This window comes from Lutjanus erythropterus, chromosome 12 (genome assembly GCF_056507025.1).
Source record: "Lutjanus erythropterus isolate fLutEry1 chromosome 12, fLutEry1.hap2, whole genome shotgun sequence".
NCBI classification, from domain to species: Eukaryota; Metazoa; Chordata; class Actinopteri; order Lutjaniformes; family Lutjanidae; genus Lutjanus; species Lutjanus erythropterus.
Genome location: NC_139328.1, coordinates 33,551,251 through 33,565,955, shown reverse-complemented (window position 1 = coordinate 33,565,955; position 14,705 = coordinate 33,551,251). Strand labels below are relative to the sequence as shown.

At 40.2% G+C, this 14,705-nt stretch overlaps 1 protein-coding gene and 1 pseudogene across 1 annotated transcript in view; both read right to left on the bottom strand.

The window, feature by feature from the left end:
* Window positions 1-1,205: 1,205 nt before the first annotated feature.
* The window catches only part of brinp2 (bone morphogenetic protein/retinoic acid inducible neural-specific 2), a 345,188-nt gene continuing 331,688 nt past the window's right edge, over window positions 1,206-14,705 (bottom strand). The window contains exons 8-9 of the mRNA XM_084732412.1: window positions 5,199-5,505; window positions 1,206-3,651 (exon numbers count right to left, since the gene is read on the bottom strand). Of these exons, the coding sequence (XP_084588538.1) occupies window positions 2,830-3,651; window positions 5,199-5,505 (1,129 nt within the window). The 3' untranslated portion in view covers window positions 1,206-2,829. The remainder of the gene's footprint in view (window positions 3,652-5,198; window positions 5,506-14,705) is intronic.
* On the bottom strand, window positions 9,683-11,418 carry LOC146318279 (uncharacterized; annotated as a pseudogene).

The window sequence follows — 14,705 nt, the reverse complement described above, 5'->3', positions numbered from 1 at the left end:
TATTACCCTCAGTTGTAATTTAAATGACAGTGCAGATCAGTGCAGGGATTTGTGTTTTTCTGTATGGAAGTGACAGCTGTCTGACAGCACAGCAGTCTGCCAGTGATGAAACCAAAGAGTGTAATAGGCGAGACCAATTGCCAACTTTTGGATTTTGTGTTCATTAAACTTGAATTTGACCTTGACGTTTAATAAACCGTGAAGTCACAACACATTTGAAACTGGTTAGATTTTTTACAATAAGCATTTGGCTGCATTTGCCTCAATATTTTAGTGAAAAATCATTCGTAACAACACCATCTCCCCCCTCCACCTGCACCATTATCTCAGTAAATCTGACCTTGTATCCAGACAGCCCATTCTCATTGCCAACTCATCAAATACGGCACGTTAGTCAGCGGCTCTGTGCCTCAAACTATGATGTTGTAGGTACCCGCCTAGTGTCAGGGTAGGCTTCTAAAAGAAAGGCACAGAAACTACTTGGTTAGGTTCATGATTTGGGTTAAAATAAGTATCTTGTTGTGTTAGATCACATATGTAGTTTGTATAAGTTTACATATGTAGCTTGTATCATTCATACATTACTTACAAGGGTTATGTTGACTTTTGGGTTCAGATCAAGATGAGGGTTAAAAAAATATACAATATGTAAGTTCATGTACGTAATGTAACTCACACAAGTTAATGTACGTAACATAACGTGTATCACTGACTTTAGGTTTCAGACTTTTGTTTTCAGCTCATGGTTTGGGGTCAAAATAAGCATGTAACTTACGTAAGTTCATGTATGTAACATAACTCACGCAAGTTAATGTAAGTAACATAACTTACATACATTACATAATTTATGTACACTATATTATGTAACTTAAAAAGAAGTCAATATTAACTTTTGATTTAACGATGAACAAAACCTTGGTCTCTTAAATGAAAGTGTTGGGTTTATTTGACACATCCATCCACCCATCCTCCTCCATACACAGTATTTCTCTCTCTTTATACTACATTACATGAGCATCTAAACATAATGCTGGAGGGGGGTTTCAAGAATGTATGCTAGAGGGGTACCTACAGTGTCATAGTTTGAAGCATAGGGACACTGACCAAGGGAATGAGAACCGGTTGTCTATAATACTGTATCTATCAATATGTGATTTCATAGTACACATGTTATAACAGTGAGAAACAAGGAAAAGGATCCCAAATAGATAAACCACTTTGTTTTTACTTAAGCAAGCTGAGCACAGAAGAACTGCTGAAAATGACATACAAGGTTTACTGACTTTCAGTGCGAAATTAGTGAAGTAAATGTAGAATCAAATCAAGTATCATCCTGGTAGGTTTGCAGCTCTCAAGAGTACCACCACTGCACCGCAGAAACCTTGTAACTCCAGTCGTCGTGGTAACTGGCAGCTCATATTGGACCCACTTGTAAAAGAAAAAAAAAAAATCATTGACCTGAGACTAAACCAAACCATTAAAACCTTTTAAAAACCATAATGAAATCAACCAGGTTCTATGTGTTACTGAGAGTTTGTATAAGGATTTGCAGAACAATTACAGTATGCAAGTACCTGTGTGCACTGTGATTAGTGACTCAAAGTTTCACAACACCAAATCAAAACTGCAGAATGCGTGACTGGCATTTACATGGAAAGCTACATTACCACTGGAGAATGTGTCTGTTGTTCTGTCTTGGTAGAAATATTGAAATATAAAAAGCAATATAGCCTTCGCTGGGAAATCAAACACAGAAACTAAATGTGCTTCTTATCTTAACATTGACTCTCCATATAAGGCATGAGTTTGTTTTGTTATAAACATTTTTTTGGTCTTTGCACTCGGTTATCTAAAAAGCAATGTGCACTTGTCCACACCTGGGGTTAGATGGAGCATTATTTACAGCGCTATATCCGCAGACCTTTTTGTTACCACATCAGGAGATTTCTTTATGATTTTCAGCTGGAAAAAAATATATAACTCAACATTGAAGATATTTTGCCATTCAGTTTGCCGATGTGTTCACCTTCTTTTGGTATAGACACACCACCAAGGACAGAACATCACTAACAGGCTTCTCACTCGGATGTTAAGCATAGATACTTACAAGTTTTCAAATGCCAGATAAAATGGAAGGCAGGGATTAAAAAGAAATATTCAAAGACAGTAACAGGGTTCAGGATTATCAAATTTTAAACTGTTAAGCATAACATAACAACTCATTCACCACATATATAATATTATCCCATTTCCCCTTCCCGCGAGATTGTTCTGTAGCCAAAGAAAATAGGGTTAGAAAAGGGGAAATCCTCTTCCATTAACTCATTTTTGAAGACCCCGTAAGAGTTCCTCTTTACATATCAAAATCACCTCTATCTTTGCAAGGCAGAGGTCTTAGGTATACTTGATGACATCGGCTCTCTGAGGTTCCAAATCACTGTGTATGAGAGTCTTTTAGCTTCGTCCAGTCGTACAGTTTGCCAAAAGCAGGGCAGTAATAGCAAAAGTAAGCCTCTAGGCTAGTACAGTATATCCTCTGAAAGACAGTCCAAGTGTCAGCTATTTTCCCAAAAGTCCACAAGACTCTACTGTTCGGCAAACGGCTCTGGTAGCAACCTACAATAAAAATGTGACACCAGAAATCTAGCCAAGAGTGACCATAAGAAAAGCCCAGCAGTCTGCAGCCTTTAGAGTTGGGTGTTCTATTAATCCAGACGATTAGGGTCCAAGAACTTGGTCAGACCTCCCCTGCTCAGTCTAGGGTTGTCCCTGAAGTAGCAACTCCACTTTCTGTGTGTGCCCCTGAACCTGACTTGTGCGCTAAGCTAGCTAGCTGCACAGCTGGGCCAGCTCAGGTTCAGGAGAAGCATTGGGAAGTTTCGAGTTGAAGATCTGCAGAGAGTCCTTGATGCGTGCCACCTCTCCAGCCGACAGCTTAAGCCGGTGGCGCAGCAGACAAGAGAACAGGTCAAGTGGCTGCGGCGCTGGTGGAGACAGCCGGTTAATCCGGTCTCTCATCTCCAACAACATGAGGAAGGCAGCATCCTGTGTGCCCTGTGTGTAGGGGTAGTCCAGCTGCAGAATCAGATCCTTAATGCCCTCGGGGTCAAAGTGCATGCTGTAGCCAAACACTTTGAGCGTGTTGATCTTCATGTACCCCAGGTTGGACGTCTGGTCATCCAAGTCCAGCGGTTCATAGAAGAGAGTTTCATTCACTGTTGGATCATCTGTGACTATGCGACTTCTCAGGTAGATGTGCACTGTTTCAAAGAAGGACTTCCATTTGCTGCCCAGAGACAGTGTCCAGTTGTAACACTGTGCCGTGACGACAGCGTCCAGTCGAGTTCTCTCCCAGTCGGGGAAGTCAGGCTGGTTCACTGGCATGAACCAGCTCTCGGAGTGACTTCCTCCGAAAGGATTCACATAAATCGCAGGCACAGGCTCCAGTGTTGAATTCTTAGTCGAGCATATCTGGAAAGAAATGCCCATCAGCATGTGGATGAGATTGGACTTGTTTTTGTTACTCTTGAGCGTCAGCAACATCCTCTTCCTCCAGGCAGGATTGAACCAACTTCCCAGGCGAACGTCATTGCTTATGTAGATGGCGTGGACCTCTATTCTGCTGTCCAGTCGCTGAAGCAGGTACTTCACCTAAAGAGGAATTAATAAACTGTGAGATCACACTCACACTTACAGGTAGACAGATAATAATAGACATATAACTTACATATAACTGGTTCTCAAACAATATATGTTTAGGTTTGAGCGATTTCTACCTAATTAGCATATGACATTGTCCACAGTGAAACATTGGGATGGATGATGATATTGTTGTGTTGGAAAAATACTAAAAGCGGCCAACAGTTACAGTGGTGGCAGCGGTATTTCTCTTCTGAGTCTCTTGAGTTGACCTAAGTGCAATGACCAGCAGTAACAAGTTCTTTTTATTTTCTCTCCCACATGTCAATAACAGAATTTTGCCAACAACTCCTGCCTTGTAGCAACTCTGAGGGGATACACTGACTCAAATACAGAGGGCTTTTAAATCATAATTTTATAATAGTAGAGAGCTCTATCGTTGATAACTGTCAGCACATCAATGATGTATTAGGGTTGGGCTGATGGACGATACCATTGTCCATGTATTATTTCTAGACTACAGCTTGGGGCGTATAGTTCTGTCCGAACTTGACCCAAGCTCAAGAGAGTAGTAGCCCAATGTGCATCATTTGTTTAGTACCATGCAAGCTATTGAGGTGCCCCAAAAAGCATTGTCTTATGAAGGTTATAGGTAGATTGTTTTAACACACACACAGTAAGCAATGCCATCAGCAGTTATAGCCTAAATGCTTATAATAAAATTTGTTATCATTGACAGTTGTCAAGTTTTCATCTTCATGAACTTTTGAACTTAACTGTAACGGTTGTTAGATAATCCAACCACTAAAATAACCCATGTGTTGTGCTCATGAGTTATGTATATAGCAAACCCCAGCACTGAACAGAAAGCTGATGTGACCGAACCAAACCCAAAACCAAACACTGTTTAAAAGTTTTTGTTGAAACCCAGCCCAACCTGCTGCTACCCTCATACCCCCGAGTTTTTACATGATGATGACTTTTACCAAAGCTCCTCTAGAGGATAAGTAATCGTCATAAAGAGTAAACTGACTTTATGTGTGGCTTAAACGTTGTCGAGAGGCTCATTAATTAGGCTAAACATGACATGCTGTTAAAGCAAAAAAATCTAAAAAATAAAAATTAAATGTCTTTGCAAGGAGCTTCTCAGCTCAGATTGCAAACACAGTAAAATCAATTCTGACCCAGGTCTGTATTTGAAACTCCCTTCTATTGAACATTTTGCTTGACTCAAATCACTTTTCTCACTGATGTTTTACATGCCCATTGCTTTATTATTAACTTGTGCGCATACCTTTGCATGTTAAGTATGTTTTGAGTCTGAGCCTGGGAGAAATTAAAGAGATAAATATGTTCAATTTACATAATTACTTACTACAGAGCCAATATACAAAGCCATGTTTTTTGTTTCTATCAGAGAATGTTGATTTTTTTTTTTTTTTTTTTGCAGCACTGTAGCATCTGTGGAGACCTACAATACAAACATTTAGATTACTGAGCTATTTGGTCCGCAGAGGTTTGAGAACCAATGGAATGCATATATAAGACACTCTGAGAACCTCGGCATCAGGCATGTCCAAGTCCAAGTTCAGATAATGGTCCAGGGATGCGGCAATGCTGGGCCGGCAGGAACCGAGATGGAGGAGGTTGCCGTGGTGACAGGCTCCGCAGCGGGTTGCGTTGTCAGTTGCACAGGAGGAGCAGGAGGTCGATGAGGTGCCCACGATGCAGGGAATGACTCCCTGGCAGGTGGGCTGCTCCACAGGGCAGATACAGCTCTTCACCTCCTCGGAGAAGGAGCCCAGCACTCCGTGCTCGTTGCAGTAGAGCAGAGACTGAGCCCTGCTCAACCAAAACCCAACAGGCCTGCAGAGGGGGACACAGAAAACACAATAATGAAATTGGATATACAGCAATTTTCAAGTTTTAGTTTCATTGTGGCTAAAATGCTTTTGGTCCCATTTACAACACAGGGTATTGGTGCATGTTTGAGTTGAGTGCTGAATATTACAGCCACAAATAGTTTACAAATCATCCTGACAAAACTTTTGGAAAAGTTGAAATGTCAAAAATAAAATGGAACTGACATAAAAAAAAATAAAAATAAAAAAAAAATCAGAGGAGGAAGTTTTTTTTGTTGCATTTTGAGAATAAAGGTGAAAGAAACAACTTTTATTTATTTTTTCTTATGCCTGAAGGTTTGACTTTACTCTAGACATTTTGAATTTATTCCTGACATATCAACTTCATTCTCAAAATACAAAATAAAAAAAACTCCTTCCTCTCATTTTTTCCCGTATGACTGGCCCGAATAGACTTCATATTTTCTCTTTAGTTTTCACAGGTGAAAAAAAGTTTAAAAGTTTTAAAAGTAGAAGATTGAACATGGCAGAAAAAACCTTTTCTTAAGTTATAAACACAGGAGAGAAAATAATTGTGTGTAAACACAGAGTTGAGAAAACTTCAGTTTCTTCAAAATTCAATAGATTTTTGAGTTTTAAGCCCAAATCGAACTTTGCGTTTTACAAACACAAAAAACTGTATTTCAAATATTGTTGAGTAAACTCATTGAAGTGAAAGTGAATATTGGTTATACTTTAAATTGCAGCAACCAAATAATGACGAATCATGTCCACAGCTCACTGTGAACAAATTTTAAAAAATACAATTATTTGGTGGTTTCTAAAACTCAAAGATTAAGGTTTGTCTAAGAAAGAAAAGTAAATCATCTCAACAAAAGATTATTGGCTGGCAAAACTTTATTTCAAAACTAAAGAGTTTGAATTTGATCCAAAACTTAAAATCTAGTGAAGGCAGTAGCCTTGAAATAATTAGTTTTCCCAACTTTTTTTTTTTCTTGTTTTACAGCATCAATCAGACTGAGAAAATTGGATCACCAGAATATATTTTTTCTGTCTTGCCCCTCAGGGCCTCTGTATCATCAAGTCCAAATTATTATAAAACAATCTCACTCAATCAAAGCCGCCCCTGCACCTCCTCATGAAAACTAATGACACTGCTTAGTCTATGCTGCTATTGGAATGTAATGCACCTCTTTTATGTGGCACAGAAAATTCATGTCATCCAGAAAACAAGTGCTTAGCTTTTTAATTTTCATTATGTCACAACAAATGCATGCATAAAAAGGATTTATACAGCAGGCCTGTTCAATTGGTGGCCCGTGGGCCAAATCTGGCCCTTTAACGACCTCCATCCAGACCTCTGATGAATTAAAATATGAGAAAAGATATACCATTGTGATTTTATTTAAATAACATGCTAACATTCTAAGTTTATGGATGTTTACACTATTTAATCTGTGATCACTGTTTTATTAATCCGCTAATTAGCCCCTGGTTATATCTGCTGCTAAGCACAAGAACACTTATTATTTTAAAAAGTTTGACTCCTAAGTTTTCTCTGCTTTAACAGCCTGAGTTAAACTGAGTGGAAAAAAAGTTAATTGCAATACTGTGTTTATAAAAATGAGCCATTCTAGTCATGGGTTACAAAGGTGCACTGTTTTTCCTGCACTTTTGCACCTAATGTTCTTTTTTCCAAATTTTAAAACTAATAAAGTGGAGGGAAAAAATATACACAGGTGCAGTGTTTTACCTGTAAAGTTGGTACATTTAAATTGCTAACTTTACGGGTCAGACACAGGAAATGCTCACCGCCTCTGCTCTTTTTTTAAAATCTACTCCAAACGTGTGCTGCCACACCATTTTGTTTTGTTTTTTGTTTGTATGTCTGTGTTTTCATTGGCCTGCTTGTAATCAGGTCACCTTATTGGCTATTGGATGTTAAGTCAAATTGTACTCAATACTCAACTATGATTTTAAAAGTAACTGACATCTTGCAATGCATACATTAGTATGAATAAAATACTTGAAAATCTACTCATAAAAGTAAAAGTACCCTTAATAACTATTTAATTACAGTAATTTGAGTATTTGTAATTCATTACTTCCGCCCCTGACATATAGTATGTAACAATGTGCATTGTATTTGACTTAATTTCTTTGGTTAAAAGGACAGTTCACCCCAAAATCAAGAATATATATTTTTCCTCTGGCCTGTAGTGCTACTCATTAATTTAGATTATTTTGGTCGAGTTTTGGAAGTATCAGCCATAGAGATGTCTGCCTTGTCTCCAACATAATGGAACTAGAAGGTGCTCAGCTTGTGGTGCTCAAAGCACCAAAAATATGCTGGAGCTACTTTCCTTCTGCAGTAGAATCTACCAGAACTACTTTAGAATCTACTGGAACTACTTTATTTCTGCTAGAAACCGCTCACAACAAGGTTTGTGAATTATCTTGAGTAACCGGGTCATGATTTTTGGAAAGGGTTTGGAATTTTTCACATGTATTTTTTGGTGCTTTGAGCACCACAAGCTGAGTGCCTATGGCAAAACTCTGCCACTCACACCAAGAATATCTAGATGGATAAATAGCACTACAATGGATGTTGGGTTGAACTGTCTCTTTAAATAATTTGATTTTGTTAAGTCTTCTGTTTTTCTGTTCCTCACTCATTCCTTCATACTACATTCTACTCAGTATTTTCTGTGCCTCAAGGAAATTTTCTCTTTAAAATATTCTCAGAAACCAAATAAAGATGTAAAGTTCAACGTGGGCGTTAAAAGACAGTTTTTATGCATTTTTATGGATAAGAGCCTTAAACAAGGATGTCCCCATAGATTACACTTATGTTTACTCCATATATATATGCACCCTTTTTCCAGAGGAAAATATCCAATTCACAGTCTACTCCATATGATTTATAAATGGGATTATTTGTCAATGGCAATTTGGCACTTTTTTTTCCTCTCAGAAGGTGGGTGTTTGGTATAAGAGTGGAGATGAAAAGGCAGACGTACATAAATTACCATCCACTTTGGTGCAGTAACAGTAGCAACAAGTTCAGACTGAAAATTGGCTCTGCAGAGATTCTATCCCCAGGCTAAGTTCAGGAAATCACACACAACATTGCCCAAATGCTCCAGCAATTCCTTCCCCTCAGGCCTGTGTAAATAGACAAAAATGAATGATGATAAAACAAATGGATCGCTGCCGAAGAAAATGGAGCGCCCTCGCAGCCGAGCGGGCCCCACGATAACTTGTCGTTGCCAGTACGAACTGGGCTAAGGCTTTGAGTGACAGGGGTGAGACAAAGAGACGGAGCGAGGCGACACCGAGGTGACTGAGGGAGAGGAATGAAGACAGAAAGCGAGGCAGGGTGCGGGAGAGGGGGGGAGATGGAGTGATGGGTGGAGGGAAAGGACTGTCAGGGAAATTAAAGTCCTCTGTAAACAAGTGCCGAGCTGTCAGGCCGGGAGAGGACTTGATTACAGCGTGCCACAATACCACGTACCTTACCCCACCGAGGCCCCCACCGCCGGTAACTACACCCTTCATCTCTCTCACGGTCTCCATCCCGTCATCACATCTCTCCTCTGTCTCCTACTTTCTCCCACTACTTCCCTTCCCCTGTCTTTTTATTTCTCTGGCTGTCCACATCTCTCTTACTCAGATTCCTTCCCCTGTGTTAACACCTGCCTCTCACAAACCTGTCTCCATTTGTCCCTTCGACTCAGCAACAAAACTGCCATGAATGACAGGGGAGTCATTACATGGCAGCAGAGGTTCTGTACTCAAGTAGAAGTACAGATACTTGTGTAAAAAAAGAGTTTGGCAAAAGTAGAAGTAAAAATACAACTTATTTACTCAAGTAAAAGTGAAAAAATACAGGCTTAGAAATTTCCTTATAGTATGAGGGTAAAAAGTCGTCATCTAAAGGACATTTCTACCACCTGTTTCTGTGTAAAGCTAACTGAACCTCACTTTTTCTCCACGGTCGAGCCTCTCCTGTCTTGTTACATTCTTTATGTCAGTGTCTTTTTACAATGCATACCATTTCAGAAGGTATGGAGCTCTCCAAGTACCACCTTACTGTTTTGTGCCATCTGGTGCTAGCAGGAGCCTTAGACACTTCACTTACGCTTGTTTCCTGACAGGTACTTTGTTTTCCTGACACTTTATCAGGTAAAGACTGTACGCTTCTTTGTCAGGCGGTTTCTGGTCTGTGTCTGAGTCTCCTCCTGCTTCGTCCAGTGCTTCTTGAAAATGAAGGGCAGGGACATTGTCACTGACCGGGCAGGTGGGTGCAGGTCATCCTGCTTCGCAACCTCTTGCACATCTTCCTCAGGCTGAGGGCACTCTTCATGGTCCTGGTCTTTTTCTGGGGGCTTCAGGCTTGAGATTTGTCTCGGAGTTAGCCTGTAGGGAATGTCAGGGTGCAGTTTCCAAATGAGCACACTGAAGACTTTTGGGAGGGTGAACTTGTCCAATATCTGGAGCTTCTGTAGCTGGGCCTGGGAAATTCTGTGGAGGCTAATTTTGTTCAGGAGTTGTTTCAAGTGGTTGTAGTCCACAAAATCCGCATCGGCATGCCATGGTCCCTGTACTTTTCAAGGGACCTCGAGTAGGCCAGACCCCACCGCTCAACCTCTGTGCAGACCTTTAGGCACTGGTTGGACCTGCAAGTAATCCCTGAAGTTCCACCATACCTGCTTTGTGCCTTTAAGGTCTCTGAATTTCAGGGCAGAGAAAAGACCAAACGCTTGAAGCCTGCCAGTGAACAGGCTTCCACATCCTTGCCTTCCATCTCCACAAGCTCACGGGCGCGCTGGAAAGTGTGAGGGACGGGGAAGCTCTGTGTCTTGGCCAGACCATTGCATAGTGTCTCAACTGTCATCGATCCTGTCAGTCTGCCAGGTGGCAGGGGGGGATAGGCCCAGGAAGCCCCTTCGGTGGGTCAGGCTCTTCTCACTGACAGAGCAAGTTCCCAAGCTTGCCCCATAGTGCGTGACAAGGTTCGGCCATAGAAAAGCTCCTCAAGTGCCAGCTCACATTGAAATGTTCTCCAAGCCTCATCAAACTTTCCAACTCCCTGGCAGGACTGATAGGCCCTTTCCAGAGTGCCAGTTATGTAGTCCAGGACAAAGCGCAGTGTGGACAGCAGACCTTCCCCACTGTCTGTGTCCTTAAATGGCACAAGGAGCAGATTTGTCTGCAGGAGAGCCCTTATGTCCCCTTCGTTAAAATGTTCTTTTGGGTCTACATTAATGGGCACATTACCCCCTTCGAACCTCCTGACCTGCTTGAGCTTACAGCAAAGTTGTACCACCAGCCTTTCCTGCAGGTCCCCCATGTGGCTTATGTACTGGCACACCAGAGACACGAGAGTCTTTGGGTGGGACAGTCCACACGTGACAATTGAGCCTGAGACAGGATGATTGTAAGGCAGGGTCATTTGGCAGTGGGGCAAGTCAGTGTATAGCTGCAGGAATGTCAGGAATCCTTCCTTACCCAGTAGTGACAGAAGAGTCTTGCTGACATCCATCTCATTTCAATCAAGGTTAGATTGGAAATTACATGCCTCATGCATACCCAGGCATGTGAAGAAGTTCCCCCTCACTCCCACGAGGTCTTGCAAGCCAAACCTGGAGAACATGATATGGAGTCTTGGATCCATGGACTTGAGAGTGCAGGCTAGGTGGACTGACAGAGCTCTAACACCAGAGGGGTCAACAAGGTTTGAGATGGCAAGAGGTTCTGGGTCCCTCTGTTCAAACTGGCCCAGTGTAATGACAACCTGCAAGAAGCTGCAGGAGTTGGCCACCATCACTGCCTCGTCCAAAAGGCTCAAGATCAAGGTCAGGTCCTGCCTGAGTACACGGAAGTGTGCAGTGTTCGGGAACCCCTGTTTTTGCATGGAGGCCACAGAGTAACTGTCTGAAGTTGTCAACAGAGTTGAACAGACAAAATTGCTTCTCAGTGATCTGATATTTTATATACTTTTATGTTCAAGTCTTTCATGTGTCTTGGGTGTTTTTTTTCAGTTACAGGGTTTTCGTCTTTTTTATCTTGTCATGTCTTTTTCATCTTGTTATCCTATTTCTTCTAATTAAATTACAAAACAAGACATTTGAGGATGTCATCTCATGTTCGGGCCTAATTTTCAACTGACAAGATTATGACAGGATTAATTAATTGATTGTTTTTTAATTTAAAAAAGTTAAAATTCTCTGACTTCAGCTTCTTAAATGTGAACATTTTCTAGTTCCTTTACTCCTCTCCAACTGTAAATAGAAAATATTTGAAATGTGGACAAATCAAGACATCTGAGGACATTTTTTTAACCATTTTCATGAACCAAACAATAGATTGAGTAATTGAGAAAATAATCAACCAATTAATCAGTGATGGAAATATTGTTACTTGCAGTCCAAAAAACACTATATAAGCCTAGGTTGCACCATATTTTATATATTTAGGTAATTCAAAAGTAATAAGTAATAGCAAGAGAGTAATCAAGTTACATTACTTTAATATTGTGAGAGTTGGATTATATCACTGATTACAGGCAAATTGTAACTGTAATGTTGTGTACCACAGTGTGTATGTGTTGTTGAGCTCTCCTCTGTCCAGGTTCTGCCCCTCCTCCCCTTTGCAGGTTGCAGTGATTGACAGCAGGTGCAGCCACTCTGCAATCAGGACCTGGGTGTTAAAAGCCTGGAGAGTGCAGCCAGTCAGGGCCTAGTAGAACATTCAGCAGACTGAGGTCTGCAAGTCTGCAGTCTAGTCCTGCAGTGGCAGGTTAGACTGCTTGTAGTGTTGTGTTGTATGTCATGTGCTTTGCTAGTGTTCTCAGCTAGTAAAGTCACTTGTCTTTGTGTTTCATGAGCCTTGTTAACGTCCATGGTTGGCAAGGGCACTTGTTTGGGCGCCTCCATGTGCTTTACTAGTTCTGCCAGCCAGCAAAGGCACTCATTGTCTTCTGTGTCCATGTGGTCTTGTTAGCCACTCTGGCTAGCAAGGACACTCATTGTCTTTTGTGTGTGTTGTTATTTAATTCTAGTAGATTAAGCTAACCCTTTTGAACAGAATTGAGTGAACTTGTCAGGGTATTTGGCTGAGACTTCACTCAGACAAAGTCAAGTCAGTTCCCCTTTCAAGTTATTAATATACAGTTGGTGGTGGTTTCATTAGTGCCCATCAGTAGTCAAGTTTCCAAACATCTACACTTTTGTAGATTAAAGAATATAGCCATCTATATTGGACAATTCAGTTGACACTTACTCAACAGCTTGACTCAGTTTCATCTAGGAACTGTTTTCTTTTTATCCAACTACACCCACCAACTGTACCGCTGTGCAGTAACCTCACTAAAACAGATTCTTCTGATCCACCTTGATGTCTCATTGTGTATTTCTGCTTCTCTATATGCTTTCATATAATACTACCACCACTTTTACATGCTTCTATTCCACCAGCAAGCCTGAGAAACAAAGAATAAAAAGATCAGAGGTGTCGGGGTTGTGTGAGGGCAACAGCCACAGTTTCAAGTCTTGATGAACACAAATTGTTGCATGTCACCTCCCTCTCTATCATCATACAGTAGCAGATGATAAAAACACCACAGGGTGTTATTAATTCATAAAACAACAAACACACAAATGGCATGTTAAGTGGAAAGCACTGATGATGTGGCAGAGATACTGCTGCTCGAGGCATTATGTAAGCCTGTCACGTCTCCACTAAATTCACATGGAGGATCGTTGAGGCAAACACTCCCTGATTTGCATTTTATTGTGCAGAAATTTCAGAAACTTGCCCTTCTGAAAATATATGGTTTATTACAAATTAAGCTTTATTTCCTCATCATGGCTGATCAGTTTTATTGCTTATGATAACAGTGTACTCACAGAGGGAGCTGCTCTGAACTGTGAATGCGGCGACATCGTCAAAAACAGGTCAGCTGAGGCAACAAGTGAGCAGTCAGAAAATCATACAGGTCAAAAACAAGGTGACGCTTAACTTAAAACAAAGAGATCTTTGTACATGTAGTTAAGAGTGATAATGAGCTTCTCTCATTATGCAGGGAAACTGAATCCATAACTCGAACCAGGTTTGAGATTGTTACTTAAAAAATGTATTCTGATACAGTCACCTGTTAAAAATGTGGTCAGTAATGTCAGTATCTTTTGGGTTACTTCAACATAAAATATTTTGAAATTGCTTCACCTAATATAGTGTTTTTCAGACTGCAATTAATGATTAGTTTCATCATCGATTAAAAGCTTGATAATTTTCCCAATTAATTGATGAGTTGTGAACAAAACAAGACTTCTTAACATGTTCACCATTGTCTGAGTTTATTGTCAGAGAGGAGCAAAAAACCCAGAAAATATTCACATTTAGGAAGCCGAAATCAGAGAATTATGACAATTTTAAATTAAAAAATGACTCAAAATGATTAATCGGTTAATTAAGCCTGTCTCGTGTCAGAATTGAGATAAAAAGTCATAATTATGTGATTAAAAACTCCCAAAATATGAGATAAAAATTACTTCTCTCATAATAATGACTTTTTTTATCTAATAATTATGACTTTTGTATCTTGTAATTATGCCTAACCATGGGGATATTTTTTTCTTTCACTGGTGGTAAGAGGCTTTTGTTTGCACCTCACCTTCAAATAAAAGAACAAAAAAAAGTTTTAAAGTGGGTCTAAATAAAATCTAATTTGTCTTTCAAAACTGGTTGTTGTACACGTAAAGGAAGTGGGCCTATATGCATCTAAACTTGGTCAGATATGTGTATTAAAATAACAAGAAAGCTACTGATAAATGTATGAAAAGCTCCCATGGAGCATTAGCACTTTTGAGACAGTCCCTAACGTCTGCTCATCAGAAGGCACCAGGCAGAAATGACCTGTTGAGTAATGGTCCTGCTTTATTCTGCACTGCTCAATATCACTGCAAAATTTATATGTTTTTTTTTTTTTTTTTTGCAGCTGCTCAGAGTGCACTGTGTGTGCATGTCTGAATAATGGATTCATATTTGTTTACATCCCAAAGGAAGACGTGTACAAATGTAAAATCTTTCAATATCTGTTTGAGTCATTACAGTATATAAAATACTGCGGATTATTGCTTTTGCAGGGCTCAAATACATTATTGATGCTCCATCTGGGAGTGTTGAGGGTTATTGATACAG